At 54.6% G+C, this 27,275-nt stretch overlaps 1 protein-coding gene across 7 annotated transcripts in view; it reads right to left on the reverse strand.

The window, feature by feature from the left end:
• Positions 1-27,275, reverse strand: part of CHD6 (chromodomain helicase DNA binding protein 6) — a 74,405-nt gene that overhangs the window by 16,974 nt on the left and 30,156 nt on the right. For 5 of the 7 annotated variants that reach the window (XM_031605627.2, XM_090152245.1, XM_031605624.2 and 2 more), the window contains 26 exons: positions 25,994-26,490; positions 23,065-23,212; positions 21,722-21,871; positions 20,142-20,207; positions 19,639-19,697; positions 19,184-19,301; positions 17,913-17,999; positions 17,492-17,641; positions 17,072-17,193; positions 16,292-16,535; positions 15,667-15,843; positions 13,664-13,807; positions 12,609-12,864; positions 11,870-12,080; positions 11,386-11,581; positions 10,852-11,016; positions 10,007-10,186; positions 8,838-8,948; positions 7,509-7,711; positions 7,092-7,291; positions 3,152-3,311; positions 2,741-2,830; positions 1,818-1,921; positions 1,404-1,533; positions 1,073-1,133; positions 420-477 (listed from right to left, as the gene is read on the reverse strand). In XM_031605627.2, the coding sequence (XP_031461487.2) occupies positions 420-477; positions 1,073-1,133; positions 1,404-1,533; positions 1,818-1,921; positions 2,741-2,830; positions 3,152-3,311; positions 7,092-7,291; positions 7,509-7,711; positions 8,838-8,948; positions 10,007-10,186; positions 10,852-11,016; positions 11,386-11,581; positions 11,870-12,080; positions 12,609-12,864; positions 13,664-13,807; positions 15,667-15,843; positions 16,292-16,535; positions 17,072-17,193; positions 17,492-17,641; positions 17,913-17,999; positions 19,184-19,301; positions 19,639-19,697; positions 20,142-20,207; positions 21,722-21,871; positions 23,065-23,212; positions 25,994-26,457 (4,054 nt within the window). In that variant the 5' untranslated portion in view covers positions 26,458-26,490. The remainder of the gene's footprint in view (positions 1-419; positions 478-1,072; positions 1,134-1,403; positions 1,534-1,817; positions 1,922-2,740; positions 2,831-3,151; positions 3,312-7,091; positions 7,292-7,508; positions 7,712-8,837; positions 8,949-10,006; positions 10,187-10,851; positions 11,017-11,385; positions 11,582-11,869; positions 12,081-12,608; positions 12,865-13,663; positions 13,808-15,666; positions 15,844-16,291; positions 16,536-17,071; positions 17,194-17,491; positions 17,642-17,912; positions 18,000-19,183; positions 19,302-19,638; positions 19,698-20,141; positions 20,208-21,721; positions 21,872-23,064; positions 23,213-25,993; positions 26,491-27,275) is intronic. The other 2 variants (XM_031605629.2, XM_031605625.2) reach the window with 1 other exon arrangement.

Here is a 27,275-nt window from a genome sequence, read left to right on the forward strand (position 1 = left end):
GACCCCACGCACTCATCTCATGCCCACAGCTGGCTTCAGTACTGCTCTTTTTCAGGATGCTGCCTATCCTGCCGCAGGGCCCATCCCTGGGTTGTGCATGACTCAGTTCTCAGAGCACATTTGTGCTCTCACCCCAGAAATGCTCTTGCCATCACTGTACTGGGCTACAGCAAAGCCAAGCCAAACATTCCTCCTACAGCCAGCAGGGCAATGTGCAAACAGGACTTCTGCAAGCCTCCTCTGCCCTTCAGCAGAGCCAGGGGGGAGTGCTGGATATGTACTGCTGCCCAGGTTATGCTCTCAGCCACAGGCACAGACCCAACCCCTCCCTGCCCTCAGCAGCCCCAAGTCATTGCTCTGGCCTTCCTGTGCCAGTCCCTGGGCAGCACTGTGCCATGCTGTGGGAGATTCAGCCTCACCTGCCGATGGCTCATCCCGCTTCTCGCCGGCTTCACCTGCCCCAGCAGCCACAACGTCCTGCAGAAAGAAACCATCAGAGGAACTGCTGCTGAGCTGCACAGGAGATCGTGCTGCCCAGTCCTTACTCCACGGCCCTGACAGGGACTCGGCCGCAGGACCACACATCCTTACAAGTAGCCCTCAGCACACAGGACCAGAGCAGTGCAGACAGCAGAGCTGACAGCTCAAGCACACAGCACTGTCTCCTCTGGGACCAACCACAATCAATTGTGCCATAGCAGCACTGACAGCACCACACAAATGCCACACCCTCATGGGCTGCCTGATCCACCGCTTGTCATCCTGGCTCCTTTGCCAATGCCCTTTATGGCTGCTGAAGCCAAGCATGAGCATGTCCTGGCTATTCCCAGCCCCCGACATCCCTCTGCTCCCTGTGAGGTGGATGCTGTCCAGATCAGCAAGAAAAAGCCATGCTCCAACAGGCAGAAGTGGCATGGGCCAGAGATTATGCTTGGCAAGGCAGCAACTGCACAGAACAGGGATGCAGGCAACACTGCTCCCCTGTGCTCCACAGCAGAGCTGAGCCACGTTTGCAGCACTGGGCAGGACAGCAGGCCTGGCAGCAGCATCCATCACTGCCAATCCCACTCACCTCCTGCTTTGGCAGCCCCTCCAGCTTTTCTCCATTGCTCTCCTCCTTTTCCACGGTGCCCCTGGATAAGACACAGAATTAGTCCCTAATAATGAGATGCCACTTTCCTCGCAGTGCCAGCAGTACAGCCAGCAGTTCCAGCCTCCTGCCCTGCAGCATGGAGCAGCTCCCACCTGTGCTCTCCATTGCCTGCCAGCTCCCATCCACATTGCTTCCTTCTCCCCTCACTGCCCTCCATAAGCATAGCTTACTCCTTAACACCAACCAACTTCTCACACGGACCCAGGAGCTCTGCAAAGCACCAAAGGGCTCGGCTCCATCCCCTGCCCACCTTTCAGCAGTGTCCTGAGCCCCGTCGCTGATGCCCTGCTCTGCAGAAAGCAGCTTCTCATCAGGCATGCCCACCTTCTCCAGGAAGCACAGCGCCGGGTCTGCCCGCATGGCATTGTACCTCTCATAACCTGCCAAAGCCATCAGGGAGGAGAAAGACAGGGTGAGGGCAGGCCTGAGCCTTGCTCTAGTGAACCTCCTGCTGTACATCTAGGAAAGAGCTGCCTTGACCCTGCACAGCTGCAGGTGACTGGAAAGAGCTGTTCTGGTCCTGCACAGCTGCACTGCATGGCTGCAGCTCTGTCCATTACATGGATGTGGGAGCACACAAACCACACCCACTTCAGGTCCTGTGGCTCTGGCCAGCTGCTCCCTCTCACCCGCTGCCCTCCTCCCATGCAAGCTGGCAACATACCATGCTTGAAGACACCGATGAGCAAAGATTTATCAGCTTCAGCATTCCACCAGTCCACTGGGATCTCCACGTAGTCGATGTCTGGCAGCAGCACATCCAGCTCTCTGCAGCAGACAAGTGTAAGCACTCCTTTTGCAATCTCACCAGGCACGGCAGTGTGCCAGGGGCTGAGGGACAGGGGCAGGGGAAGGCCGGAGCTGGGGCAGCTAGGAGTGCAGGGCTGGCCTGACACGTCTCTCTGGGGAGAGCTGGGGTCTGCTCCACTGCACCCAATGCACGTCCTGTGCTGTTTCTCCAAAGACCGCACAGCCCTCCCACTCGAGCAACATCAGGGGACGAGAGCTCCTGTCTGCTGGGAGGAAGCACTGCAAGCCAGCCAGACCCACAGGAGCAGCACAGCTGGTAGGCTGGGGTGCAACATTCCCTCCACACAAACTTGTGCTGATGGAGCTGGGCTGGCACAAACCATTCTGAGGAAGGCAGCAGCCCCTCCTCTAGGAAATTCATCTCAGTATTTCGTGCTTCTTTCTGAAGCACCAAGAGCTGACAGTGGGTACGTCAGAAGCTGGGTGGTATTAGCAGAGCCCCGTTGTCGTCAGCATGGGGAAGAGATAGTAGGTCCCAGCAGCGGGGCACACTCTGCTCTGAGGCCCGGCCCCAGGAAGTGGGTGCAGTCCCTGCAGGCTCTTCCTTTGAGCTTGAAGGCCAATGCATGAGGCAGCACACAGAGATTTTCCCCCGGGATGACAATGCAGCCTCAGAGCTGCCGCAGCCCCTGCTCTCACACAGCCACCACGAAAGGATGCAGCTTTGTCTGGTGATGGGGCTGCAGTGCCCGGCTGGGCCGGGCTGACGGTGACACTGCTCAAGCACCACTACCATCACCATGAGAAGCAATGCTGGAGTTCACCTGAAGTTCCTACCTGGCAGGAGTGCCCTCGAAAGCTTTGTCAGCAGCCTCCCCAAGCACCTCAGCCTTCAGGTAGTACAGCATCCGCACTCGCAGCAGAACCCTGTTCTCGGGCACACAGAGAACACACATTTGCATGCAGGTACTCAGAACTCTCGCTGGAGCATCTGCAGGGGGATGCCATGAAGGTCTTGAGGGCAGTGAAAGCTGTCCCACGTGGTGTTCCCACAAGGGAGAACTCACTCTCTGAATGCTATCTGACTCCCTGCAGGGTGGGCAGCTTGATGGCTGCTGCCTGGAACACTGCTCCAGCCTTGTCAGCAGGAGGAGCACCAAAGCATGATGTTCTGCATGGGCTGAGTCCCCCACGGCTCACTCCCACCTTCTTCATGCCCCACAAGCAGTCACGGGCTCCTACACTCACTTGTTGCAGTGCTGTTTGAGGTGCTTCTTGTAGCTGTCATCATGCAGGACCACCTCAGGGTTGCATGTAGCAAGCCAGTCTGCGTTCTTTATCTCAGGAAGTAGCATTTGGTTCTTTGTCTTCTTCCCCTTCCTGCCTCTGGGCACTGGTGCTGACAAACCTGTAACAGCAAGTGGCAGCAAGTGAGCACCATGGGCACTGAGGGCCAAGCCAGGTACCTTCAGCACAGCCGTGTCAAGGCAGCATGGCTGGGAGCTGAAGGAGGCCCTGCATGCCTGTGGGCTGCAGGCTGCAGGTTGCAGAGATGAGTATGTGCCCAGGTTTATAAAATGCTGCCACTGAACAGCAGAGGTATGTGGTGGGGTCATCACCATTCTTGCAGCCCAGTAAGGATGGCAGCTGTGGGGCAGGCATTGCTCAGCACACTTCAAAGCCCCCAGTTTGCCTCATCTGTAGCTCTTCAGATCATCTCCAACACAGAGCTGGGAGCATCACACCCATCTCTGAGAATTCTGTGCCCACGACCAGAGAGACAAGTGTGGCCACACAGCCTGAAAGGTGTTCCAAGAAGGTAAAAGGGATGGACTGGAAAGAAGGACTGAGCTGGGAAAAATCATGGGAAGATTCATTTCTCTGTCACTGCAACAGCTCTGATAAAATTATCAGTCAGCTCTGGATTGAGAGAGGAAAGATCTTAAGAAAACAGGCTGTTGCTTTTTGATAACACTACAGGGCTGTCTGATAAAGCCAGCGAGCAGCACTCTGACACTGTTTAACATGACGTGCCATTTCTGTTTAACACTTGCATCACATGGGATAGAAGTGGCACATCTCAGATGGATCAAAGCTGACAGATCTCAGGGGGTTTGTAATGTCTTCACTCAGCCCAACACAGGTGAAGGAGCTGCCAATGAAGCTCACAGGGTAAACCTAGAGCATGGGAGACTCCATCTCCTAGAAGAGTGTGAGGATCACCACAGAAACGGTGCAGTGCTGAACCCAAGGGATAACAGGATCCCTTGATGTACGTATGAAAATATCAAGTGGATCTCAGCCCTGGGCACAGCTCTCAGAGCCTTCCCTGGCTTCCAACACTGCCTCTCTCCAGGGACTACAGAGAAATTCTGGACAAGAGTTCAAGCAAGAGGCTTCCACATGATCAAAGACCAGAAAATAATCCTGATGATCTGATCTTTTGGGGTTGTTTCCCATTCCATGCAGCAGAAGGAGGGCTATGTGGGAACCAGATCACTGCAGGTGGTATTTGCACTTGGCAAACACACTGAATGAGAAAGCAACACAGTTCCATCTGGCTGACAAAGATAAAGTGAGATCCCGCGGCTGGAGCTGAAAAACACATTTTCAACCTTGAAATAACATGTGAATTCGGAGCAGAGCACAGGAATGATTCCCAGTGAGGTCACTATTGTTTGGAGTATTCCAAGAGAGATGAGCTGCACTGTGCACAGCCACTTCCCAGGCAGAGTCCTGCTGGTGTCCTCTCCTGCGTATGTGCACACAGAGGGGAAAGAAAAGCCTCAGTGCTGCTGCTGCAGCCATCTGTCTGGGACACCGGGCAGAACAGACAGCATCACGGTGCCCCCAACAAGCACAGTGCTTGCAGCTCCACGACACGAAGACGGCTCCAGCTCAGGCAGCTGTGGTCAACAGGCTCTGCCCCCAGCACCAATTTGGCATCACAAAGTCTGGGCAAACACTGCCTTCCTCGCAGCTCAGCCCCATGCCAGGATGACCAGAGGAGCCCGCTGGGCCCAGCAGAGCTCTGAGCAGGGCTGGCTGCAGCTCCCACTCACCCTTTCACAGTCACCCTGACACAGGATTGAGGATCCAGGAGGCACGTGCAAGGGCTGGAGGTTTTCTGTTGCTTTCTGCACATCAGAAGTGCATGGAGCATGTATTGCCTCAGCAGCTCTGCATCCAGGAGAGCTCTGGTTCCCTGGCGAGCCATGGCAGCACCTCCTGTGTGCCTGCTCTGCACTGGAGGGCTCTGCTCTCCTCCCGCCTCCAACTTTAGACTAGATGGTTCTGTCCAGCCCCTGGCTAACGCAACAGTGGGGTTGCAGAGCTGAGAAGAGCCACTCTGAAAAGCTGACAGAGAAGCTCCAGGTTGCCTCTCTGTGCTAAATATCCAAACGCACAGGTTACAGTGCTGCTTTTTGCAGTAAAGCATTACTGATCCTTCACTTAAACTGCTGCTTGTTTCTTACTTGGCACTACTTACATCAAGCCCATTCATATCAGCCAATTCATTTCTTCCTTTTGCTCTGCTCCCCACTGGGCTCTCTCAGTCTCAGACCAAGTGCTCTGTGCAGGGCTGCATGGCAGAGCAGGAGGGAGCCCTGCCAGCAGCTCCCGCTGAAGGAAGCGACTGGAAGAAGCCCCTGAAGGCCACATGCTCAGACCTCACGCCATAAAGCCAGTCAGACATTTCCAGACAGAAGGAAACAGTTGTGCTGGGTCTTGAGACTGCACCATGGTGTTTGAGCACCATGTCGTGCTCAGCACATCCCTGGGGCTCAGTGACAGCCCTGCTCCGGAGATGCTCCACCTGCATGCCACTGTCTTCAAACAGGAGCCTCAGGTTTCAGCCTGTCTCAGTGGAGCCAAATGTAGGCTGGGGAGACCCAGCCTTCTCACTCCTCCCCACAAGTAGCCCCACAAGTAGCACACAGCCATGGGGCTTGATCACCCCAAGAGAACGCTAAGGGCTCCCCCACAGCTTCCCAGCCCAACTCACCTGTCCTGAAAGCCATGTGATGCAGGTATTCTGCCTGGTGCAAAGTCCTCTGACTCAGAACGGGCACATGTGTCCCAAGCTGCAATCCTCCAGCTGGCCCAAGGAGCCAGCATAGGCTTCGTACCAGGAAAGAGAAAGGCCACTGTGGCTGCATGATGGCACTTTGCTGTGCTGCAAGGGACTCCTACAGAGAGCAGATGCTGCAACACAGGCATGGGGGAAAGTCTGCAGAGCCCCATTCCTCTGGGAATCAGAGGGGCAGCGGGAGAGTAGAGCAAGGAAAGGCTCTGCTGGACCCCATCAGAAGCTGAGGACACATAGGAAGCCTCAGCCCAACGGAATCTCAACACATGGTGTGATATGTGGGGTATTCAGAGTTCATATATACATGCACTAGTCCTCTCAACAGGGAAGGTGTAGCCAAACCTGAGATAAGGGGTCCTGCACCACTTCAGCAGGATTCTGCACTGCAGCATCTCATATCAAATCATCAACACTGCACCCCCACTGACCAGGGCAGGCACTACAGAGCAGTGTGTCTAGGACAAGAACTGTGACAAGAAGAGGCACAGGCTGGTGACATAGGATGAGACAGCTGCACAGACTGCACTGCCAGTGCCCCTTGCCATCTCCAAACAACCAAGCAGCTGCAAGGCCAGGGCCAGGCAGATCCAACTTTAGCCTCTGTATTGGGCTGGCACAGGTAGGTCCCTGTGTGATGATCTGTTCTGCATCCTAAGCTGCCCTGAGGAAAAGCCAGGCACCCTCACAACTGTCCCAGCCAACATGTTCACCCGGTCATCAACACTTGTGAGCTCACAGTGCAGTGTCCTCCAGCACAGGGAAACCCTGACAGTACACCGAGATAAAACTTTGCAGGCCCCTCTCAAAAGTGAGGTGGCATTTCTGCTCTCACTGCAAGGCTCTCTCCACAGCAGCCATAGCCAAACAAGCATCAGGAACTATGAATGCACTCCCACACACAGGCAGCCACTGCTGCTGTCTCTGAGGTCTGTATGGAGGTCAGTCCCATGGCAGATACTTTCTCTGCAACGAGAGTCATCATGCTCAACACAAGTGCTTGATGTTTCAAATGGCTTCGCTTTCAGTTCTTCAGCCTAGTCCTGCACAAGGCACACTAATGACAGGTACTGTTGCAATGGCAGAGAGAACACGCAATACCTGAGTGATTCTGCAGTGCCTGGTTCTGGCCATCCTTCGTTGGTGTGATGAGATCCCAGATAAAACTCTTTATCTTCTCATCCCCTTTGTAGTGCTTGACACAATAAACCAGCAGTGCTCGACAAATCATCTCCATGTCCTTCTCGTTCAGGTGCCACTTGAAGCGCCCATGGGTCAGGATATCTTTCCATCGTCCCCAGCTGGAACCGCAGTAATACAGAGACAATAAACACTCTTGTGCAGCTAGAGACCTCACCGGCACCACTCTCCATGAGCTCACAAAGGGCACAATTCTCAAGGACAGGGTCTTACATTGCTGAGGATGGACAGAACATGAGTGCGGCAGCTGGAGGCCCACCTGTGTGCTGGGGCAGCTGGAAGCCATGGCCGTGGTCTCTGGGAGGGGGTGAGACTTACCCAAATATGAGCAGGTTCTTCTCCACGCGGAAGCACTCAGCCCGCAGGTACCGCCGCGTCTTCTCATTGAAGCGCCGTGAGCGTGTGGGCCGCTCATCTGAGTCACTGTCCAGCTCAGAGAACTCCATCAGCTCATCCTCCTCGAAGGAGTTGTAGTGTTTGGTCTGCTTCCGCACACGGGGCCTGTCGATGACCAAGCTCTCCTATGGGGACAAAGAGGGAACACACTCAGCTGTGGGGTGCAACACCTGCCCTCCATCATGGCACCATAAGTCCTCCCTGCTGCTGCTCCCTGGTTCTGCTCACACCTCTGGTTCCTAGCTCCCAGCCCTGGGGCTGGTCACCACCTTGCCACAAGGATCCCAGCCCCAAATTTGCTTCATGTGCACACAAGACAATTTAGAGATAGCACATAATTCAGCCTGAATGCTCAGAGGCTGAAAATCAGGCCTTCAGAGGTCAAACTGCTGATGCTCAGCAGCTGATTCAGCTCTGAATCACAATCCTGGCCCTCCCAGCAATGCCTGGGACAAGCAGTGCTGAAGGTGGTATAACTGCTGTGTTGATGGGGAGGCAGGTGGGCTGGAAGAGGAAAGGCAGCTTCCGAGAAGGGGCAAGAGGAGCAACATGAAATCAAATGGTATGCACATGCCTCCTTTTCTTCCCATTAATGCCAAATGCATCCATGTCATCATCAGTCCAGCTCAGGGCAGGAGCCCCAGCTGTGCTGCCTCCAGATGTACAGTGAGTCACCAGCAAGGCTGCGGCTTGTCTTAGCATCCACATGGCAGGCAGGGCCAAGAACAAGGATATTATCCTGGGAGATGCTCACAGAGGTGCATGGGGAAGGTCCAGCAGTTTTGCAATCAGGTCAGGGAAGGCCAACTCTGGCTCCCTGGAGCACCAGCAGCCACATTCCCCACAGTTTCTGCTGGGAAGAAACCTATTTGCCAGGCAGGGCAGTAGGCAGGACTGCTGTAACATCCAACTGACAGACCACATCTCCTTGCTCAGACACAGAGATGGGCTGCCAGATAACCTGGCTTTATTCCTTGTTCCCATCACTAGCCTGAAGGCAGGGCAGCAGGGTTGCAAATACAGATGGAGAAAGCAATGGCATAATTCAAACTTGTCCCCACTTGCTCCATCAGGGCTGAAGAAGCCCTAGGCAGCTCCCCTCAGCCCTATTTGTGTCTGGATCTTAGAGCGGTTTGCTTCTTGGAGATTGAACATGACCTACATAGCCACTGAAGGACCTCCCAAACTCAGGTGAATGTGGGGCAATTCTGTACCAGCTGTGGGGCTCAGAGGCCATGAACTGGATCTTACCTTTTCATTCTTGGCATCAGTATCAAGCTCTGCTATTTTGGCCCACTTTTGCCAGAAGTTGGGGTCATCTAAGGAGATGTCAGTTCTGTTGCCTGATGCTACAAAGCTGGCCTGAGAGTAAGAGAAGTTGAGTGAACAGGTTGCAGCTGCATTCTCCAGATGTGCTTTCCCCAGCAGAGATCCCCAGTACACTGCGCCCTATGTTTACACGTGTCAGAAAGCTCTTTTGTTTGCCTAAGGAAGCTGAATCTCTCTCCACTACAGTCCTGCGTAGCCTGCTAGAAATTGAGCCTGGGTTGTGCCACCTGTAAGTGCAGGGAAGCCCGATGACTCCCCAAGGACAGCAGCCAAGAGCATAGCACAGAGCTGGCCTATTGGGCTCCTTCCTGTTAGCTGACTGCAGGAGGCTGCTCTGTTGGGCCTGTCAGGACCCCAAGGCACACAGCTCCCCACGGTGTGGCAGCACACAGCTTCTGGCATCATGGAGGCCAGCAGCCAGGTCCTGCCACCTCCCCAGGGGTCCTCTTACAGACCCAGGTCCTATGGAAGAAGAGTGAGGCTGGCCAAAGGGATGGGCTGTGCTGAAGGTACCACAAAGCCTTCCCACACCCTTCTGCCCTCTCTTCTCCAGGCAGAACACATCCAGATCCCTCAGCCTGTCTCCATAGCAGAGGTGCTCCAGCCCTCTGAGCATCTTTGTGGCCTCCTCTGGACCCACTCCAGCAGCTCTGTATCCTTGTGCCAGGGGCCCCAGAGCTGAATGCAGTACCCACAAGAACAGGGTCTTATAAGAGCAGAGTAGAGGGAGAAAATCACATCTCTGCCCTTCTGGTCATGTTTCCCTTGCCACAGAGCAGGATATAGCTGGCTTTCTGGACTGCAAGTGCACATTGCCAGGCTGGCACAGCTCTCAATTCTCTCAGGCTAGCAGCCCCCTCCTCACAGCTCTGCTGACCTCCTGAGACAGGAGAACCTGCTGTCTCCATGTTTCAACAAGGTCTTACTCTTGGGCATGCAAGGACAGGCAGAAGAGCTTGGCCTCCCGGCGGACACAGCTTCAGCCATACACAGGGAAGAGGCCATGCCAACAGAACTGAGCTACACCCTCCAGAATGGCCCCCTGCTGCTCCAGGAGGCAGTTCTCTTCCCACCCAAAGAGCATGACACACCTTGGCAAAGGTGGAGCCCTTCCCCTCGGACTGGATTGTGATGGTCTGCGTCCTGCGCTGCAGGATCTGGTCAATGTCCTCCTCGCAGAACTTGGATCCTTCATCCTCCTCATCCATGAGAGCACCATAGGCACCCTTCCGCAGCAGGTCCTCCACCTCCATCTTTGAGAGCTGCTGGACCTGCCCAAACACAACACCGTAACCACCCCTGCCAGCCGCTCCGGGCACCAGTACCATGGGAGAAGGCTCTTCTGACCCAGACCTCCCGCTGCATGAGTCCATGCCAACCAGACACAGTACCACGTGTCCACAAACCCTGTGATTGTGCAGGGGCAGACTGCCAGGCTGAACAGCCACAGTGTGAGTGTGTAGGACTGGGCTTTCCCCACCCAGAAGCCTGCTGCAACTCGGCAGTCACTTGCACTTCTTCCCAGCCTCTTTCTCTCTCTAGTCTACCTTTCTGCTTTGCACAGTGCTGCATAATGCTCATAAAACAGTTCTGCATGGCTGAAATGGGCTGGGTGGGCTGTTAATACAGCCCACAATCTCTTCTCATGTGGATAGCAGAGCTGTCACACAGGCTTTGGGCTCCTAAGCTCTGGTAGGAGAGGGACAGACAGGCTGGGAATGTTGGCCAATCTGACAATGGACTGGTGCTGCAGAAAGCTGTACGGTCTGAGCCCAGGTGAGAACCATCCTACCTTGAATCTGAGGCTTTTAGCCCCATGTAGAGGCACAGCCCTGCACAGCTGCCCAGAGAAAATAGAGGGACAGGATGCATTGGGAAGGAGACATACTCTTATCTCAGAGCCTCCTGCTGAACCCCGCTCTGATTGCTAACCTACCCCATTGGTGCCGCCCTTGCGGTTGATGTCCTGCAGCACAGCCTTATCCAGGCCCAGTTTCAGGCTGGCCTTATCAAACATCTCCCGCTCATAGGAGTTCCTGGTGATGAGGCGATATACCTTCACTGCCTTGCTCTGCCCGATCCGATGGCAGCGAGCTTGAGCCTAGGAGAGAGAAGGGCACAAGCTTAAACATCGTGAGCCCAACATCTCCCACCTCCTGGGGAACCTCTACTGAGCATCTGTGGCTGAGCTGGAGTAGGAGCCAGACCCACCACTCCAAGGCAAGGAAATGGGGATCAGGCTTCAACCTTTGCTCTTCTCGACCCCTCCACCACCAGGTACAGGCAAAGTGTTGCCCACCTGTGTTTTTAGAGCTACAGTGGGATCTCCCCCATGATGCGTGCCAGCTCTCTAAGTGCTGCACGCCGTATCAGAGCAGCTAGGTGCTGCTACCCACAGGTCTCCAGCTGGCTGGAGCAATAGGAGCCGTGCTGTGGGACCTGTATGCTCCAGCCTTGCCTGCCCCGTTACCTGGAGGTCGTTCTGTGGGTTCCAGTCTGAATCAAAGATGATGCAGGTGTCGGCAGCAGTAAGGTTGATGCCCAGTCCACCCGCTCGCGTGCACAGCAGGAAGACAAAGCGATCCGAGTCAGGCTTGCAGAAGCGGTCGATGGCAGCTTGGCGCAGGTTGCCACGCACCCGTCCATCAATTCGCTCATAGGTGTACCTGCTCCAAGAGGGAAGAGGTGAGGGCAGGGTCATGGCAGGGCCTGACCTCACTACAGCTACAAACCCCTTCTTGCTCCTTCCCCCCCAGGCTGCGTGTGGGCACGCCAGATCACACTGTCCAGCATTGGAGTCTGCACCCACTGGTGCTAACTTGTAACTCAGATCTTTCGGTACATGGGCACAGAATGACAAAATCCCCACCCCGGGCCTTTTCCACTCCAGTATCTACAGTGCAGGATGGATATGACATGGAGGAGCTGAAGCGAATGCTGAAGCTCGTACTAACCGTCTCTGAATGAGATAGTCTTCCAGGATGTCAAGGCAGCGCACCATCTGGGAGAAGATGAGCACCTTGTGCCCACCAGCAATCAGCTTGGGAAGCAGCTTGTCGATGAGCACCAGTTTCCCAGCTGCCTGGATCATAGCCTGCAGCTGGAAGTCTGGTGCCTCCGGGCTGTGTGTTTTACGGAAGTCTTCCAGGATCTTCTCCTCTGCCCCTGCCAGGTGAGAATGGATCACAGAATCACAGAAAGGCTTGGCCTAGAAAGGACCTTAAAGGTCATCTAGTTCCAACCCAAGGGATGTGAGCTCTTGGTCAGGCTGGCAGTGCAGTTGACTCCAGCTTCCTGTCTAGGGCAACAGCAAGCCACCATGCAAGGAACAGAATCCTTGCAGCTGACTAGATCTAGGGAGGCTGACTAGAGATCTCCAAAAGCCCCTACACTCCTCTGACTCTACTCCTTCTGGTCTTGCACCAGCTCTTGACAGAACATGTCACACTGGAATACTAAAGAGGACTCCACTCTAAAATACCCCTGAAACAGCTGTACACAGAGAACCTGGTAGGACCCTGAGGCTGGCAGTGCCCACCAGCAGGCAGCACTGCAGGGGAGCTGGGCTGCCCAGAAGGGCACCAAAGCAGATCACTGCAGGCAGAAGGCCAGAGCTGAGTGAGCCCTATGGGCAGTGACAAGTAAACACTGCAGTGAGACCCAAGCCCCCCAGTGCCAGTGCACAGCCCTCACCATTGATGAGATATGGGTGATTGCAGCACTTCCGCAGCTCCATCATGGTGTTGATGAGATTGGGCATGTTGTGCTGGTTGGCACCCTTGGACAGAAAGGAGAAGTTCTTCTCCAAAATGGCCCGGTAGTATTTCTTCTGGATGTTGGTCAGCTCCACCTCAATGATGGTCTCCTGCTTGGGTGCCAGATTCTTCTCTACATCATCTTTCAGCCGTCGCAGCATCATGGGCTTCAGGATGGACTGCAGCTTCTTCACCTGACCAGAGCAAGAGCAGAGATTCACTGCCCTCCATGCATGGCAAGCACATGGAGACAACAGCAGAGAGGCCTGCAATATTAGAGCCTCTCCAGGCTGGAAACCCACTATAAATGGCCCTGAAACAACTGCTCTGACAAACAGGGTAATTTTAGGATCTGGCTCCCCTGCAGCAAGCAAGTGAACGAGCCATGAACTCTGCACAGTTCTGCTGCAGGCAGCTTTGGATACGTGAGTCTGCTGCAGGAGAACCAGAAGCTTCGATCATAGCTCATCAAAGCTCCATGCATCCATGCTTGCTCCCCTAGCACGATCTTTTGCAGTCTTCACTTAGGCTAGGCACTCGAAGTGCAGCAAAGCAACCCAGGGTACTGTGCTGCTCCCCATGACCCATGCTTGAGGGGATCTTTGAGAATGGTTCTCCAAGGAAACCTGACAGAGTGACAGACACATGGACTTACTGACTTCTTCACTCACCCTATACTCTTGCTGGATGGACAAGATGGGAAAGGTGGGTGCACTGAGCTGCCCAAGCTTGCAAGGGGCAGTGGGGAACTACGCAGGGAGCAGACCCTGCCCTTGGCATGGCACGGGTCCCCTCTCCAAAGCAGCACTGGCCTATGGCCTCTGTCATAGTTTCACTTCTCCTGGTTGAGTCCAGGGCTTACATGTAGCACTGCACCTTGCAAAGAGCAGATCTTTAGGCACTGAGGGGTGGTGTTCACTTCCGCAAAGTCTGAGTGTGTGCCAGCTGTCTCAGTGATCTGCACTAAGGCACCAGTCTCACTCTTCTAGGTACCTGCTCTTCCGTCTTCAAGTCCCCAAACTCCTCCAGGAAGGCTGTCTCTGAGGGAAACTGTTGTGGCTCCAGGAAATTCAAGAGACTGAAGAGCTCCTCCACTGAGTTCTGCAGGGGGGTGCCTGTCAGCAGCACCTTGTGCTCCTGGATGTACACAGAAAACAGGTTGAAGGCTGACCCACTGGTTAGCTCCAAAGGGCCCCAAGATCACAACGTTCATCATCTTCCAGCCCCAGAAGAGCACTGTGTGACCAAGAGGCAAAGGAACACCCAGAGCAGCTCCTTGGCCACAGTGCTGACCCAGCTGCTGTCTTGTGGTTCCCAGGATGCTTGCCAGGATGTGCAACAGTATGGCTGGGCAGCAAGAACAGCCAACACTGAGACCCCCCCACGCTGCCTCCACAGCTCAGCCCTATCCCGGCATGAGCTCCTCAGTAAGGCTGTGCTGGCACGTGGATAGGGATGCCAACAAAGCCCAAGACTCCATGCACATAGGGGCAAGACTTTTTCCTGGTAGATCAGAGCACTGTTCTGAGTGCTGCCTCCCAAGGCTCACCATGGGCTGCTGTCTCAGCACTGCCAGAGACCTGGCCATCCACTCATTGATCAGGCTAATCCTCCTGCTAGACCTAATGTAGGTAACATCCTCAAGAGTCACCTGCTATGAAAAAAGGGCAAATGGCTGGGAGACTTCCATGGGACTTGTGTAAAGGAAGGTGATGGTTACGAAGGCAGGACAGCAGCATTTCTCCTTAGCCCCAGGCAGCTCACAAGGACAAGAAACGAGGTCATGGGGGGACAGCAGGGATTTGGGGAACACTGGAGACATAAGACTACTAATTTCTGGAGCTTGATCCAGATACAGGTCAGTGTGACCCAGCTGGGTAGGAAAGGGTCATAGAATCACAGAATGTCTTAGGTTGGAGGGGACCATAATGATTGCCTCATTCCAACCCCCTGCCACAGGCAGGATTGCCAACCTCCACATCAAGCTGCCCAGGATGCCACCCAACCTGGCCTTGAATGCTTCCAGAGATGTGGCATCCACAACTTCCCAGGGCAACATGTTCCAGCACCTCATACCCTCTGAGTAAAGCATTTTCCCAGACATCTAATCTAAATCTCCCCTCTATTAATTTAAAGCCTGTCCTGTCATTATCAGATCATGTAAAAATTTGGTCCCCTCCTGCTTGTAAGTTCCCTTCAAGTACCAGAAGGCTACGATGCCATCTCCCTGAAGCCTTCTCTTCTTCAAGTTAAAGAAGCCCAACTCCCTCGCCTATCTTCATAGGAAAGGTGCTCCAGCCTTCCGACCATCTTCAAGGCCCTCCTCTGGACCTGCTCCAACAGCTCACAGCCCTTCTGTGCTGGGTGTCCCAGGCCTGTATACAGTACTCCTGATGGGGTTAATAGGCCTGATGGTCCTCTTCAACAAATAGATGTGAAGGACGTGGACATCCAAATCCACTTCCCTGAGCAGCTCACTGACCCCTTTTTCATCACACACAGCCCTGCACCGTTACCCCTGGCACAGATTAGTCCCATTTTTGCAAAGAACTAAGAGAACCTTAAATATGGCAGCCCTGCTCTCTGTAGGGTCCAAGGCACACCACAGGCAAAGGATGTTGCACATAGCTGCTCAGCCACTATCTCTGTATGCTGAAGCAGTCCAAAGCTGCGCTGTGTGGCCAGCTAGTGCTCTGTCAGGGAGTGCATGCAGATGCAAGGACATAGGAGGAGTCATCTAGCTGTGGGTTAGTATTCCACTTCAGCAAAAAAAGATATTGTCACCATAGAGGTCACCAGTTCCCCACCCATCAAAGGGTCCTCCATCATTAGTGCTGCTTTAGCAACTAAATGGCTTCTGAACAGCCTCCCCTCTGAGACAGGGAGATCTCAGCTCTGGCCCTGGGACTAAGCAGCTGGCAGAGACATCTAATTGCTTGGCACTGCCACCTCTGACCCACCCTACTCTCATATGAATCTGAGCAGGACGTGCTCACCAGGGCCATAAGTTTCAGCCCCTCCAGCAGCTTGCAGTTCCTGTTCTTCAGGCGATGTGCCTCATCAATGACCACGCAGCGCCACTGGATCTTCTTCAGCTCTGGACAGTCGGCAAGGATCATCTCAAAGGTGGTGATAACCACCTGGAACTTGAAGATCCCAGGGAGAGGGTTGCCCTAGGGAGACATAAACCATATGCAGTGCTTGACTCCTGCAGGGCAGGAGGATGCTGTGACACACCCTGGCGGTCCACAGAGGCTGGACACCATAACAATGTTAGCATCTGAATCCTACTTGGGATTCTCTCACATTCACCTCCCTCAAGCAGTGGGCAGGTTCCTGCAAGCCTCCATGCTGGCTGCAGACTGCATGTCTCCAAACCAGGCACTGCTTCAAGGCAAAATAATCAAGCCTGGACAACAGCTGTGGCTGGGACTCAGCTGTATTTTCCCATTTCTGCTTGAATTGGATCTTTTCTTCACTCATACACAGTGCACTCTGAGCCCATGCCACCAAAGGGATCCTTAAAAGATACCATAAGCCCCATGTGCAACTCAGTGCTTCCCCAGTAAAGGAAGTCAGAACCGGAGGACACATCCAGGGAGTGTTGTGTGCGTCAGTCACCTGTGTGTCCCTGTACACCATCTCATACTGTTGGATCATCTGCCGGCTGATCTGGCTGCCGTGGTACACGATGGCATTCATCTCTGTCCAGGTGCGAAACTCCCTCTCCCAGTTAGTGATGGTGGAGAGGGGAGCGATGATGAGGAAGGGGCCATGGATGCCCATCAGGAAGATTTCTGAGAGGAAGGTGATTGACTGGATTGTCTTCCCCAGCCCCATCTCATCAGCCAGGATGCAGTTCTTCCTGCAGATATGGGCAAGGACAGGTTAATGTGGCCCTCAGGGGCAGGAACCACTCTGTCACTAGCCCTTCGATGTGCTGTCAAGCAAGTCACCACCATGCACACCTGACTCCATGATGTGGGGGACATCAGGTCAGTGGCCCAAACTGGTCTGGGTAAGCCAGACTATCCAACCTCTTCCAGATGATGGACTCGAAGTTAGTGTGAAAGAAGCTGTCTTTTGGGTGCACTCTAGCTTGTGAACAAAACCTGCTGATGCTGAGAACATGCATACTTCTGCATTTCTCCCACAAAAATGGGTCATAAGAAGCCTGACCAATACCAAATATCAGCTGTATTTTAGACCCATAACTAAGCCCATAGTATCACCACAGAGAAACATTCCTACAGACTCAATTGCAAGGCTAACACAAACACAGCTGCTGAGGCCACTGCCCATCAGCTCCAGCACTGGCAGCTCTCAGCAGCTGCAGTCAGGCCCCTGCTTGTCAGCTCTACTCCTGCAAAGGCATGTGCCAGCGCTCCAGCCCCTCCTCACCTGTTATACCAGTTAAAGAGCAGCCAGTTCATTCCCTCCAGCTGATATTCCCGCAGCTGGTTGCTATTCTTATACTCTCGGGACTTCTCCAGTTTCTGCCAGGATTCAGATGCTGGGCGCTCCTAGGAGGAGAAAGCAGGAGCAAGATTCATAGAGAGGAAAAGGCAAATATCCAGTGTTGCCAGCCCCTGATTTTGGGACTGTGCACAAGGACAATGCTTCAAAACATTCAGCAGATTCACAGAGAGGTCTTGGCCTCTGGATCCCACCCGCAAATCCCACTAGCTAATACCTCCAGAGGGGAGGATATGGGGCTTGCACTGAAGTAGTGGGGACAAGAAGGTGACCACTGTTAGACCTTGACAAAACACAGACAGTCCCTTCCTGCCCAGGGCAGCAGTTGCCAGCTGGGTACGTTACCTCTGGGTACGTTACCATGTGCTTGATTTCTGGAGGGATTTGGAGGGCTTCAAACTCTTTTATCTTCCCTGGGTCAACATCCTCCTCCAGCTCCCAGGTGCTCTCCTCATAGGGCAGCGAGCACCACTTCACCAGGTAATGAGTCACCTCCTGCAGCACATAGAGAGGCTTGTAGACCAGAGTAGGGCTCACGGCTGCTCAGCCCATGGCATGGGCACAGGCTGCAACTGAGACTGAGTCACTGCAATGCTCAATGGCCCTTGTATTACCCCAGTGCCAGGGGGCCCCCAGAAGTAGGGTCTGAGCTGTGCAAAGCTGGAAAGGCAAGTTGATGAGAGATGACGTGATGCGTGTGCTGGATCCAGCTCTCCTGCTGAACCTCCCTCCCTCTCTGGGGTAGGTGAGTGATGCAGCCACTTACCTCTCCGGTGTCAGGGTCCTTCGTGTGAGCCACCTCCAGAATTCGATCTACCTCCACATAGTCTGGGTTAAACAAATCCTCATCAGGCTGTGACAGCAAAAGGAGAAGTAAGTTCAAGGTGATTTGAAGGTTAAACAGATGGTGGGCATGAGAAAACAACTGTGGGACATCTGTCCCCAGCATGCTGCTTGCTGTGCGCAGCACACCAAGTGCCCATGGACACAGGTATGTGACATCTGTCTCTGGGCAGGGAGGATGCAGAAGCCTTGCAGAAGGCAAAGCTCTCAGTTTGGAGCGGCTGCTGGCCCTGTGCTGCCCTTGCTGGGAGGCAGAACTGTCTGCTCCAGCCCATCTGGCCCCGAGGCACAAAGACTTAAGCTGTGTGCTCCAGCTTATATACAGCATCCAAAGCTGTGGCTGCTACAGACCAGAACTGCACACAGCACCACCTAGGTCCCTGCAGGTGTTCCCTCGTGGAGCCCAGTTGCTCTGCAAGGGATGGCACCTTGCTCCCTCTGCCTCTCTTCTTCCCCAATTTCTACTCAGCAGACACCAGCAGCAACTGCTCAGGAGGGAAGGCAAAGCATGGGGAGGAGTGGACAGTTGTCCTTGGATAGAGGTTTCTAGGGCTTGGGAATGAGAAAAAATAGGCTCCTGTGCTCACAGCTCCCCAAGCTAAGCTTAGTCACAGGAAAGAGCAGCTGCTCTTTGTTAAACTGTCAATGGAATAGTGCATCCAACACATGCCTTTTCTTTGCATCCTGGGAAAGTCCCAAACAGACTCAGGAATGAGAAATTAGATACACACTCCCCTGAGTTTGCAATTACTTCCATGGAGAAATGTTCATAGACTACCGACCTAATTCATACTTACAAGAGGCAGTTTGAGGAGATCCAACAACTATCTTTGGAACAAAAAGATAAATGATAGAACATCTTCCATACTAAACAAGATTAATCTGCTTATATAGCAAAGCAGGCAGCAGTGGCCCTACACCCAGGTATTTATAGGTCTCTCTCCCCTCTGCTCCATCACAAGCAGGCACATTCCCCATATGATGAAAGCACCATCAGCACTGTGTGCTGCCTTCCTTCCCATTGAGCAATGCTTCCAGGGTTGGCAGTGACCAGCAAGGGCTATCTGTCACCCTACCCATACTTCCTCTGGTGACACCAGGGGTGTTCAGGGCACTGTCATGGCTTGCTCAGACAGAGCTCTGGTCCAGCTGTGCCAGAGAAGGGAATGGCTGCCTGCTGCACTCAGCTCTCACCTCTGTAAAAATATGCTTCATCTGAGCCTGCTTGTTTCGGAAGCGCTTTATCTTCTGGGATATCCGGGGGTCCTTCTCCAGCTCCTCCAGAGTTGCCCACTTACAGTGCAGATAGGAGCTGCAGAGGGAAAAAAATCAACAAAACGTGACCAAAGAGGTACTGGGGAAATGATCCCATCCACCACACAGACAAACAAGGAGTTCCCAGAGACCCACAGAACACCCAGCTCCTGCCTCATCACATGGGGCCCCAGACCAAAGAAAGCCATGGACAAGACTGAGCACTGCAGCTGCGGTGGCTGCCCTGCTCCCCACAGACTGGGCCTGGCTCAAGAGTAGCAGCAGCAAGGTCAGAGCTGCAGCTGGGCTGAGAGAGAGGTGAGAGCACACAGACCACACTCCTGCACATGGAATGTGCACCACTGCAGCACAGAGCACCACAACACTGCACGTACAAGTTCCTGTACTTGACGTAGAACTCCTCCATCTCGAACATCAGGCCTCCAGGATGAGTCTGAAACCAAGGGAAGGAAAATTAGTGGCATCCAGAGCCTGTGCAGAATACGGTGGGCGGGAGGGGCATTCTCAGCCGTGGACCCCAGGCTGGCTGCGTCTCACAGATAGCAATGATGGCCAGGCATGGCATGGTGCCCGCTCTGAGGAGCATGGTGCAATACCACCCTTGAGGATGAAGGTCATGAACACCTGGGGACCAGTCCAGGTCTGACTCCTCTCCAGAGGCTTCCTGGTGCCTGGACGGGAACACCATGCTTGTTCCCAGCCCAGAGAGGTGATGGTCTGGGTACACCCCACCAGCCCCTTGCAAGGCACAGGTGCAGGAATAGCACAGAGACAAGGACTCCTGCTGCATAACCTGTGCCTGATGCACAAAGATGGCCAGGTCTCCTCCCCTTTCTGTCCAAAGACCTCCAGTCTTACTGGCATCTATGCCACTCACCTCCTTCTGCACCATCCTTGAGGCAAGGATCTTCTCGATGATATTGGCATCATCCTCAGGAGGCTCCTGGGGACAGTGGAAAGAGAGCAGAGAGCTGTTTTCCCAGCTTGTTGTCTGGCATCAACCTACCACAGAGCAGTTGCTCTTCCTCTGCAAGCTCACCAGCCCAGAAAAGTGGAGGAAGCTCAGGAGCTTCTCTGCCAAAACACAGAGGAGGTACTCCCTCCATCACTGCCACCTGCCCATGGCCACAGCACATGCAAGGGGACAGAACCAGGAGGGACTTTGGGCCTACTGTGAGGAAATTCTCCCTGAGGCTGCAGAGACCTTCTCATGGTTACCATGGGCAGCCACTCCACAAAGTTGTGCTGGAGGTGTTCCTAACACCATCCTGCTCCCAGCCCCAAGATGGCAGGCACAAAACAAGCAGGGAGCCTGAGGGCCTCCCAGTAATGCTCTGTGGCACAGGATCCAGGGAGGGAAACTGCAAGCTCAGGCCATGGAGAGAACAGCTCTGGGGCCTCAGGGCTCCCTTCTTGACTTGCTGGGTCAGTCCTGGTGCCAAGAGCAGTCATAGTCAGCCCTGGCCAAGCCTGAAGGAAAGAGCCCAGAGCAGGTCCTCAGCTCAGCCTGGTTGTGATGCCTGCCCTCACAGCTCATCTGGAGTTGGGCACACCGAGGTGGGTGTCCAAGACTAAATACAATGAGAAGCAGGCTTGCAGCACGGACGCCTGACACAGGCAATCCATTCCCAATTGCTGTTTTGAAAATCTCACTTGAAGAGTTCACTGGTGGGAGCCTGTTGTGGCCTCAGGCAGCCGCTGAAGGAAAGGGCAACACGTCCTGAGGGCACACTGCAGCGCTCCAGACAGGGCTGGGGCATCAGGCCAGCTCTTACTGGCTCAGCAGCAGGTCTGGCTAATAGCCACACCAAAGCCTTGATAAAAGGGACTATGGAGGGACACAAGAACACTAGGACAACAATTAGTGACTGTTATTAATATCTGGCAGCTTTGTTGGTGACCACAGAAAGGCAGTGAGTTGCAAGCATCTGGTACACAGGCCAGCAGGAATGAGGAACAAGATCAGAAGGAAACGCAGTGAGCTTCAAACCATAGTGACTCCAGTTGGTCCCTGCCACGCCACATTGCCCAGCAGAGCAGGTTTGTGGCAGGTGTCAAGCTGAGCATCTCTACAATCAGAAGGACTGATGAAGAGTGGCAATGTGCACAGAAAATGATGATCTGGCACCCACAAAGTCTTTGGCTGTTAACCTCAAAGGCAAGAGCTACAGAAACAGGAGCCAAAGGTGGGCAGAGGCAGAGTGTTGGTTATGCATTCAGTTACAACTCCAGCTACAGAACATGTCCCACAGGCCTTACTCTCCCAGCAGAAGGAGGCAGGTTGGACCTTACCTAACCCCAAGTGCACTCAGACCTCCTGCTGGCACACTCCTATGTGCGCACTGCTGCACCATCCTTACACAAGGATCCTACACTTCCTTGAATCCCACAGTGACACCCTTGGGACACCCTGACATGCAGGAAGCCCCAACACCACAGTCCCACCTCCAGCCCTACCTCAGCCTGCCATGCCAGTGTGGAGGCAGAGAGCGCGGAGGTTCGCCCAGCTCCCAGTACAGCTATCGTCTCGCCGTCATCATCCACCACCTTGAAATCCAGGTCCTCATTGTACTTCCTCCTCTTCACCTGCCGGCCAGAGCGTCGTTTCTGTGTATGGGATGAAAGAAGTAATCAGACTGGAAGGAGAGGTCCTTGAGAGCAGCCCTGTGGAGAAGGACCTGGGGGTCTTGGTAGACGAAAAACTTAACATGAGCCAGCAGTGTGCCCTTGCAGCTCGGAAGGCAAATGGGATCCTGGGCTCCATCAAAAGAGGGGTGGCCAGCAGGGACAGAGAGGTGATTGTTCCCCTCTACTCTGCTCTTGTGAGGCCCCATCTGGAGTACTGCATCCAAGTGTGGAGCCCCCAGTACAAGACAGACAGGGAGCTGTTGGAGAGGGTCCAGAGGAGGGCCACAAAGATGATCAGGGGACTGGAGCACCTCCCCTATGAGGACAGGCTGAGGGAGCTGGGCTTGTTCAGCATGGAGAAAAGAAGGCTGCGGGGTGAATTATTGCAGCCTTTCAGTACCTAAAGGGAGCCTACAAACAGGAGGGGAATCAACTCTTTGAAAGGGTGAGTGACAGCAGGACAAGGGGAAATGGTTTTAAGCTGAGGGAAGGGAGATTTAGGTTGGACGTCAGGGGGAAATTCTTTACGGAGAGAGTGGTGAGGTACTGGAACAGGCTGCCCAGGGAGGTTGTGGATGCCCCGTCCCTGGGGGTGTTCGGGGCCAGATTGGATGGGGCCCTGGGCAGTCTGGTCTAGCATTAGGTGGAATGGTTGGTGGCCCTGCGTGTGGCAGGGGGGTTGGAGATTCATGATCCTTGAGGTCCCTTCCAACCCTGGCAATTCTGTGATTCTGTGATTCTGTGATGGGGAAACAGGCAGTCCGAGTACCTCCCTTGCCTGGCATGGGGATGGAAGCCTGAGAAGAGAGAGCCCCAGGGCTGCCTGATCTCCAGACCATCCATCCTCTGCACAGGTGGGGTGGAGGTGGTGGGAAAGAACAAACAGGGCACCATGAGACGTAAGCCCCTGCACTGTTGCCACAGGTAGAGCAGCTGCTACCAGTGCTGTGCAAGGCCTCCACCAGTGCCTTGGAGCAGAGTGCCCGGCCTGCACAGTTCTGCTGGCCCCGAGGCCATACGCAGCAGAGTCCTGCAGAGATGCTCAACAGCCTTCCCATGGCATCCTGGGGAGGGGCACTGCCAGAAGGCACAGGATAACACCCAGCTCTTTTTCCACTAAGATGCAGCCAGGATTTCCCCAGCCAGCATCTAGCCAAGGGTTTGGGCCATACCTGGCTGTCAGCTGACTCCGCAGACTCCTCAGGACTCTGTACTGATGGGCTCAGAAGATCCTGATCCAAATCCAAGCTGTCCACTGGGATCTCATTTTTCCTCTTCCCTTTCTTCTTCTTCTCTACAGGGGTGGGCCCCTGCTCCTTGCTGCCAAGACAGACCAACAGACAGACCTTGCTCCTTAGTGCCAGGACAGACCAATGGTCAGATACTGCTCTGGGGTCCTGGGAGAAGCCAGAAGGCATCTGCACAGGGCTCTGCTCCAAAATGCTCTTCCCTCCTCTCCCAAGGGTAGCACAGGGCTCCCAGGGTCTCCCCCAGCACCAGACGTATCAGCACAGCCAGCAGTGGTGGCAGTTTGTGTCTCTGATACCATCAGGTATTTCCAGCTGATTCTAGCACATCAGGACAAAAGGGTCCAACTGCACAGCCTGGTGCAGGGCAGCACGGGGGTGGGGGCTCCCCCTGACTTGGGGAGCGGCACCACAGGGGCTGCTGGAGATGAGGTTCAGCTCACTGCCAGCCTGCACAGCTCCTGGGACCTGGGAGCCAGGCTGAATGCTGTGACAGAGATGGGGCAAGGAGCCAGGAAGAGCCAGGCAAGCATCTCCCCACCCAGCTGGGGTGCACAGCCATCCGTACCCACTGCAACAAACACTGCTAAGGGAAGATTTTCAGCAGTTGCTGCCTGTCCCCAGGCTGAGCTAGAAGCCTGGGAGCAGAGCTGTCTACTGCTCTCGCCAGCAGCCCCTCCACATCCAAGACTTGCACAGCTGCAGAGAACAGTGGGTTCCAAAGCCCCGCTGAGGTTTTGTCCCCATTTTCATGAGAGAATCATGCTTGTCTGGGGCCAGCAAAAGCCACACAGTTAAAAATCTGCTGTTCAGGCCAAATTTGACCCGACTGTGTAGCAGCAGTTCAATTAGAGGCCCTGAAAATGCACGGAGAGCATTGCTTCCACCCGAGCAATAACTCCCGAGATATTGATTTGCAAGTCACAATTAACAACTGCTTCATTCATGAGCCAGTAGTTGGCTGTGATTAGAAATAATTTAGAAGAAATTATGCCACCATTATCTGCCACTTAGAGGACTCCCAGCAATCAATCCCTCTGCACGGAGTGCCCGCCCCACCAGTCGCCTGCTTGGCATGGGGCTCTCCCACTGGTGCCCCACATCCCCAGCCTTCTCCATGGCTGGGAGCAGGCTTCCCATTCCACCTCGGGGTGTCTGCTCCCAGCTTCAGGTGGGTTTGTTTGCTGTCTGCTGAGCCACAGGCCAAGGCAACTATAAGAGAGGCTCATAATGGGCTCTGCCTTGCTTTCTGCAGCAGCCCCTAGACTGCAGCTGGGGTGACCCCACCACAACCTCCTGCTTGGCCAACCAGGCTGGAGCCACGGCGGGCAGGTCATGCTGTCGCAGGCTGCCTTTAGCACTGTGTGAAGGCATTGCTGGCAACCAAAGGACCTTCCAGGTGGCAGCAGGCTCCTGGACAACAGCTGGACCCCAGTCTCCAAGGTCTGCTTTCCCAAGCCTCCCTCCGGTGGCCTGGACCCCAAGGTTCCATCATGGGGTGGATGTGTGTGAACCACCCACACAGCAGTTTCTTACAGGCGCAGCGGAGGCAGCACTAGAAAAGGCTGCCAGCAGCATCCTTCATCTCTGGCAAAGGTTGAAACAAGCTGCCTTCAAGGCCTCCAGTTCAGCCTCCTGCCAGGAATGGCCACAGCAGGCCTGTGTGCCGGGCACGAGGCCAGGCTGGGCTTGGCGCCAGGCTGGGAACCCTGGGAGAGCAGCGTGCTCACATATCCTGCAGGACACGGTGACCACACCGCCTGGCTGGCCCATGGGCCACACAGAGCAAACAGAAATCCTGCTTTTTGGAAACAGGGAGAGTTAAGGGCAGGCACTGACCCTGCAGGTGCTTTGAGACTGAGACTGTGGTTTGCCCTTCCTAGGAACACCACAATCCTTCTGGGCACTGAACGTTGCCTCTGCATGTGCCTCATCCTTCTCTTCCTTCCCACTCTGCTCCAGCTCTACTTCCTAACCTCCCTGCTCTCTGCTACTCTCTGCTTGATCTGTCATCCACATCTCACCAGCCCATGACACGGGGCCAGGCATCCCTTGTGTGCAGAGCACTGGGTTCGAGGATGAGCAGATGAAGCAGTACTGTGCAGCTCAGCTGTGGGTGCTCCACCAGGAGCAGAGCCACGCTCTCACCTGCCGAGCTCCCCACCAGCCTGCTGTGGGAGCTGTGCTGCCCCATACAATGCACCTGAGCCCTTGTCACGGCCACCCTGGCACAGCCTCTCCTCCAGCCATGAGAGAGCTACAAAGGAGCTAGAGCACAGACTGCTGTGGCAGGAGGGAGGCAGGTGGGTGGATGCAGTGGACCCTGTGAAGCCCATTCTGGTGACTGTTGCTAGGAAAGTTCCTTCAAGCAGTTCTACCAAACTGATGTCTTCCAACAAAGAAAGGTTTTGATGAAAAAATCCAAGCTGGATTTTGTACTAATCTCATTTCTGGGACAAATACATTCATCCTATGGGTTATTTACAGCACAGAGGAGGGCCCAGCTCCAATCAGTAAGCCTGCCTCCTTGTACAGGACTCTCCACAAACACAGAAAGTCCTTGACAGTAAATCAAATGATGCCAGTTGAGACCAGCTCTGCTTTCTGCACACACTCCCAATTAAAAAGAAATCAGAGCTCCTCTTCTGTCCAATGATGTTAATTAATAGGATGAGGAATTACCAGAGGCAGTGGTGTTCGGCTGCGCAGTACGAGGGAGTCCTCAGGCCTCCCAGACACAGCTCTGCTAAGAGCCCACGGCTGCTGTAGTTCCTCCCCCAGGGTGCACCCCACGTCAGCCCCTGGAGCCCACAGCCCCTGCCAGTCACCGAGCCCAGGTCACAGCAGCACCCACCTGCTCTTCTTGGGCCTTGTTCTGGGGCCAGGCTCAGAGCCGCTCTTCCTGTCTTTAGGCTCCTTGGGAGCTTTGGGTTCCCGAGGTTTCCGGGGCTTCTTGGTCACCTCCCTCTGCTTGGGCTCCTTCTGCTTCTTGGGCTCCTTGGCCTTTTTAGGCTCTTTTGGTTCTTTAGGCTCTCTTCTCCTCTTTGGTTTCACCTCCACAGCTGTTTTTTCTCCTCCTTCCTGCTCTCCCAAATCCTTTTTCTTTCGTTTCTTCTTCACCCCCGTGCCCACGGCCCCAGTGTCCTGCATCCCGTTCTGGGCGCTTGGCCGCCGCAGCGGAGCCCCGTCAGGCTGCTCCTCAGGGCACAGGCACTGCCCACCTGCCTCTGTGGCCGTTGCCCTGTGGGACTGCTGCTCCTCACTGCCGGCCAAGGGGCCCTGCGCCTTGCACTCCCAGGTGTCCGAGGCATCCGACATTGGGGAGCGGCTCAGCACTTTTAAGCTGGGTGGCTGCAAAGAGAACAGAGAGGCAGCACGTGAAGCAAATCCCACAGATAGAAGCAGCACATGTTTGCAGGGCTACACACCCAGCAAAGCTTTCCATGCCAGAGCACTACGTGAGCCGTGCCCCTCCATGAGTGGCGGACCTGCTCGCCACCCCACACAGAGCTCTGTGGGCAGAAGCCCCGGCCCTGCCTGACGGTGGCACAGCAGGACAGGACACGGACCTCAGCCTGACATCTCTCCTGTGTTCCCAGGCACAGCACCAGACCAAATGCCCTCCTGGAAGCATGGTGCTCGACCTGTGCCACCACCACGGCACAGTCAGCCCAGAGCCTTCGCAGGGGACAACCAGTGACCCCTGCTCCCACACCAGGGCTTGTGAAAACTAGAATGCATCTAGTCATAAGAGCTTTTTGTCCCAAAACACAGAACTGCCCCCATTTTTTCCACAAAGACATCTCTTCCACGTCTTACAGCAATTATGTCTCAAGGGCAGAGCCCAGCCCTCCAGCTGGAAAGGACCCTGAGAACCATGGGGCTGCGGTGCGCTGTGGGGTCCTCCCAGCACCCCACATCGTCCTGCCCCATGCCAGGACAGCTGCTTCCCGTGAGGGCAGGCCTGTCCAGAAGCAGCCTCTAGCACCCTGGAACTCCCAGCCCCATCCAGCTCCCTGGGTATTCCAGAGTTGCTGGGCTTTGTAAATATTTACATCCCATAGGCTGAGGCTGGATTCACAGTGGTCACCCATTCACCCATTCACCGTGGTCCAAGCACAGAGCACTCTGCACAT

The sequence above is a fragment of the Phasianus colchicus genome, chromosome 17 (assembly GCF_987193195.1).
Source record: "Phasianus colchicus chromosome 17, bPhaCol1.hap1.1, whole genome shotgun sequence".
NCBI lineage: Eukaryota > Metazoa > Chordata > Aves > Galliformes > Phasianidae > Phasianus > Phasianus colchicus.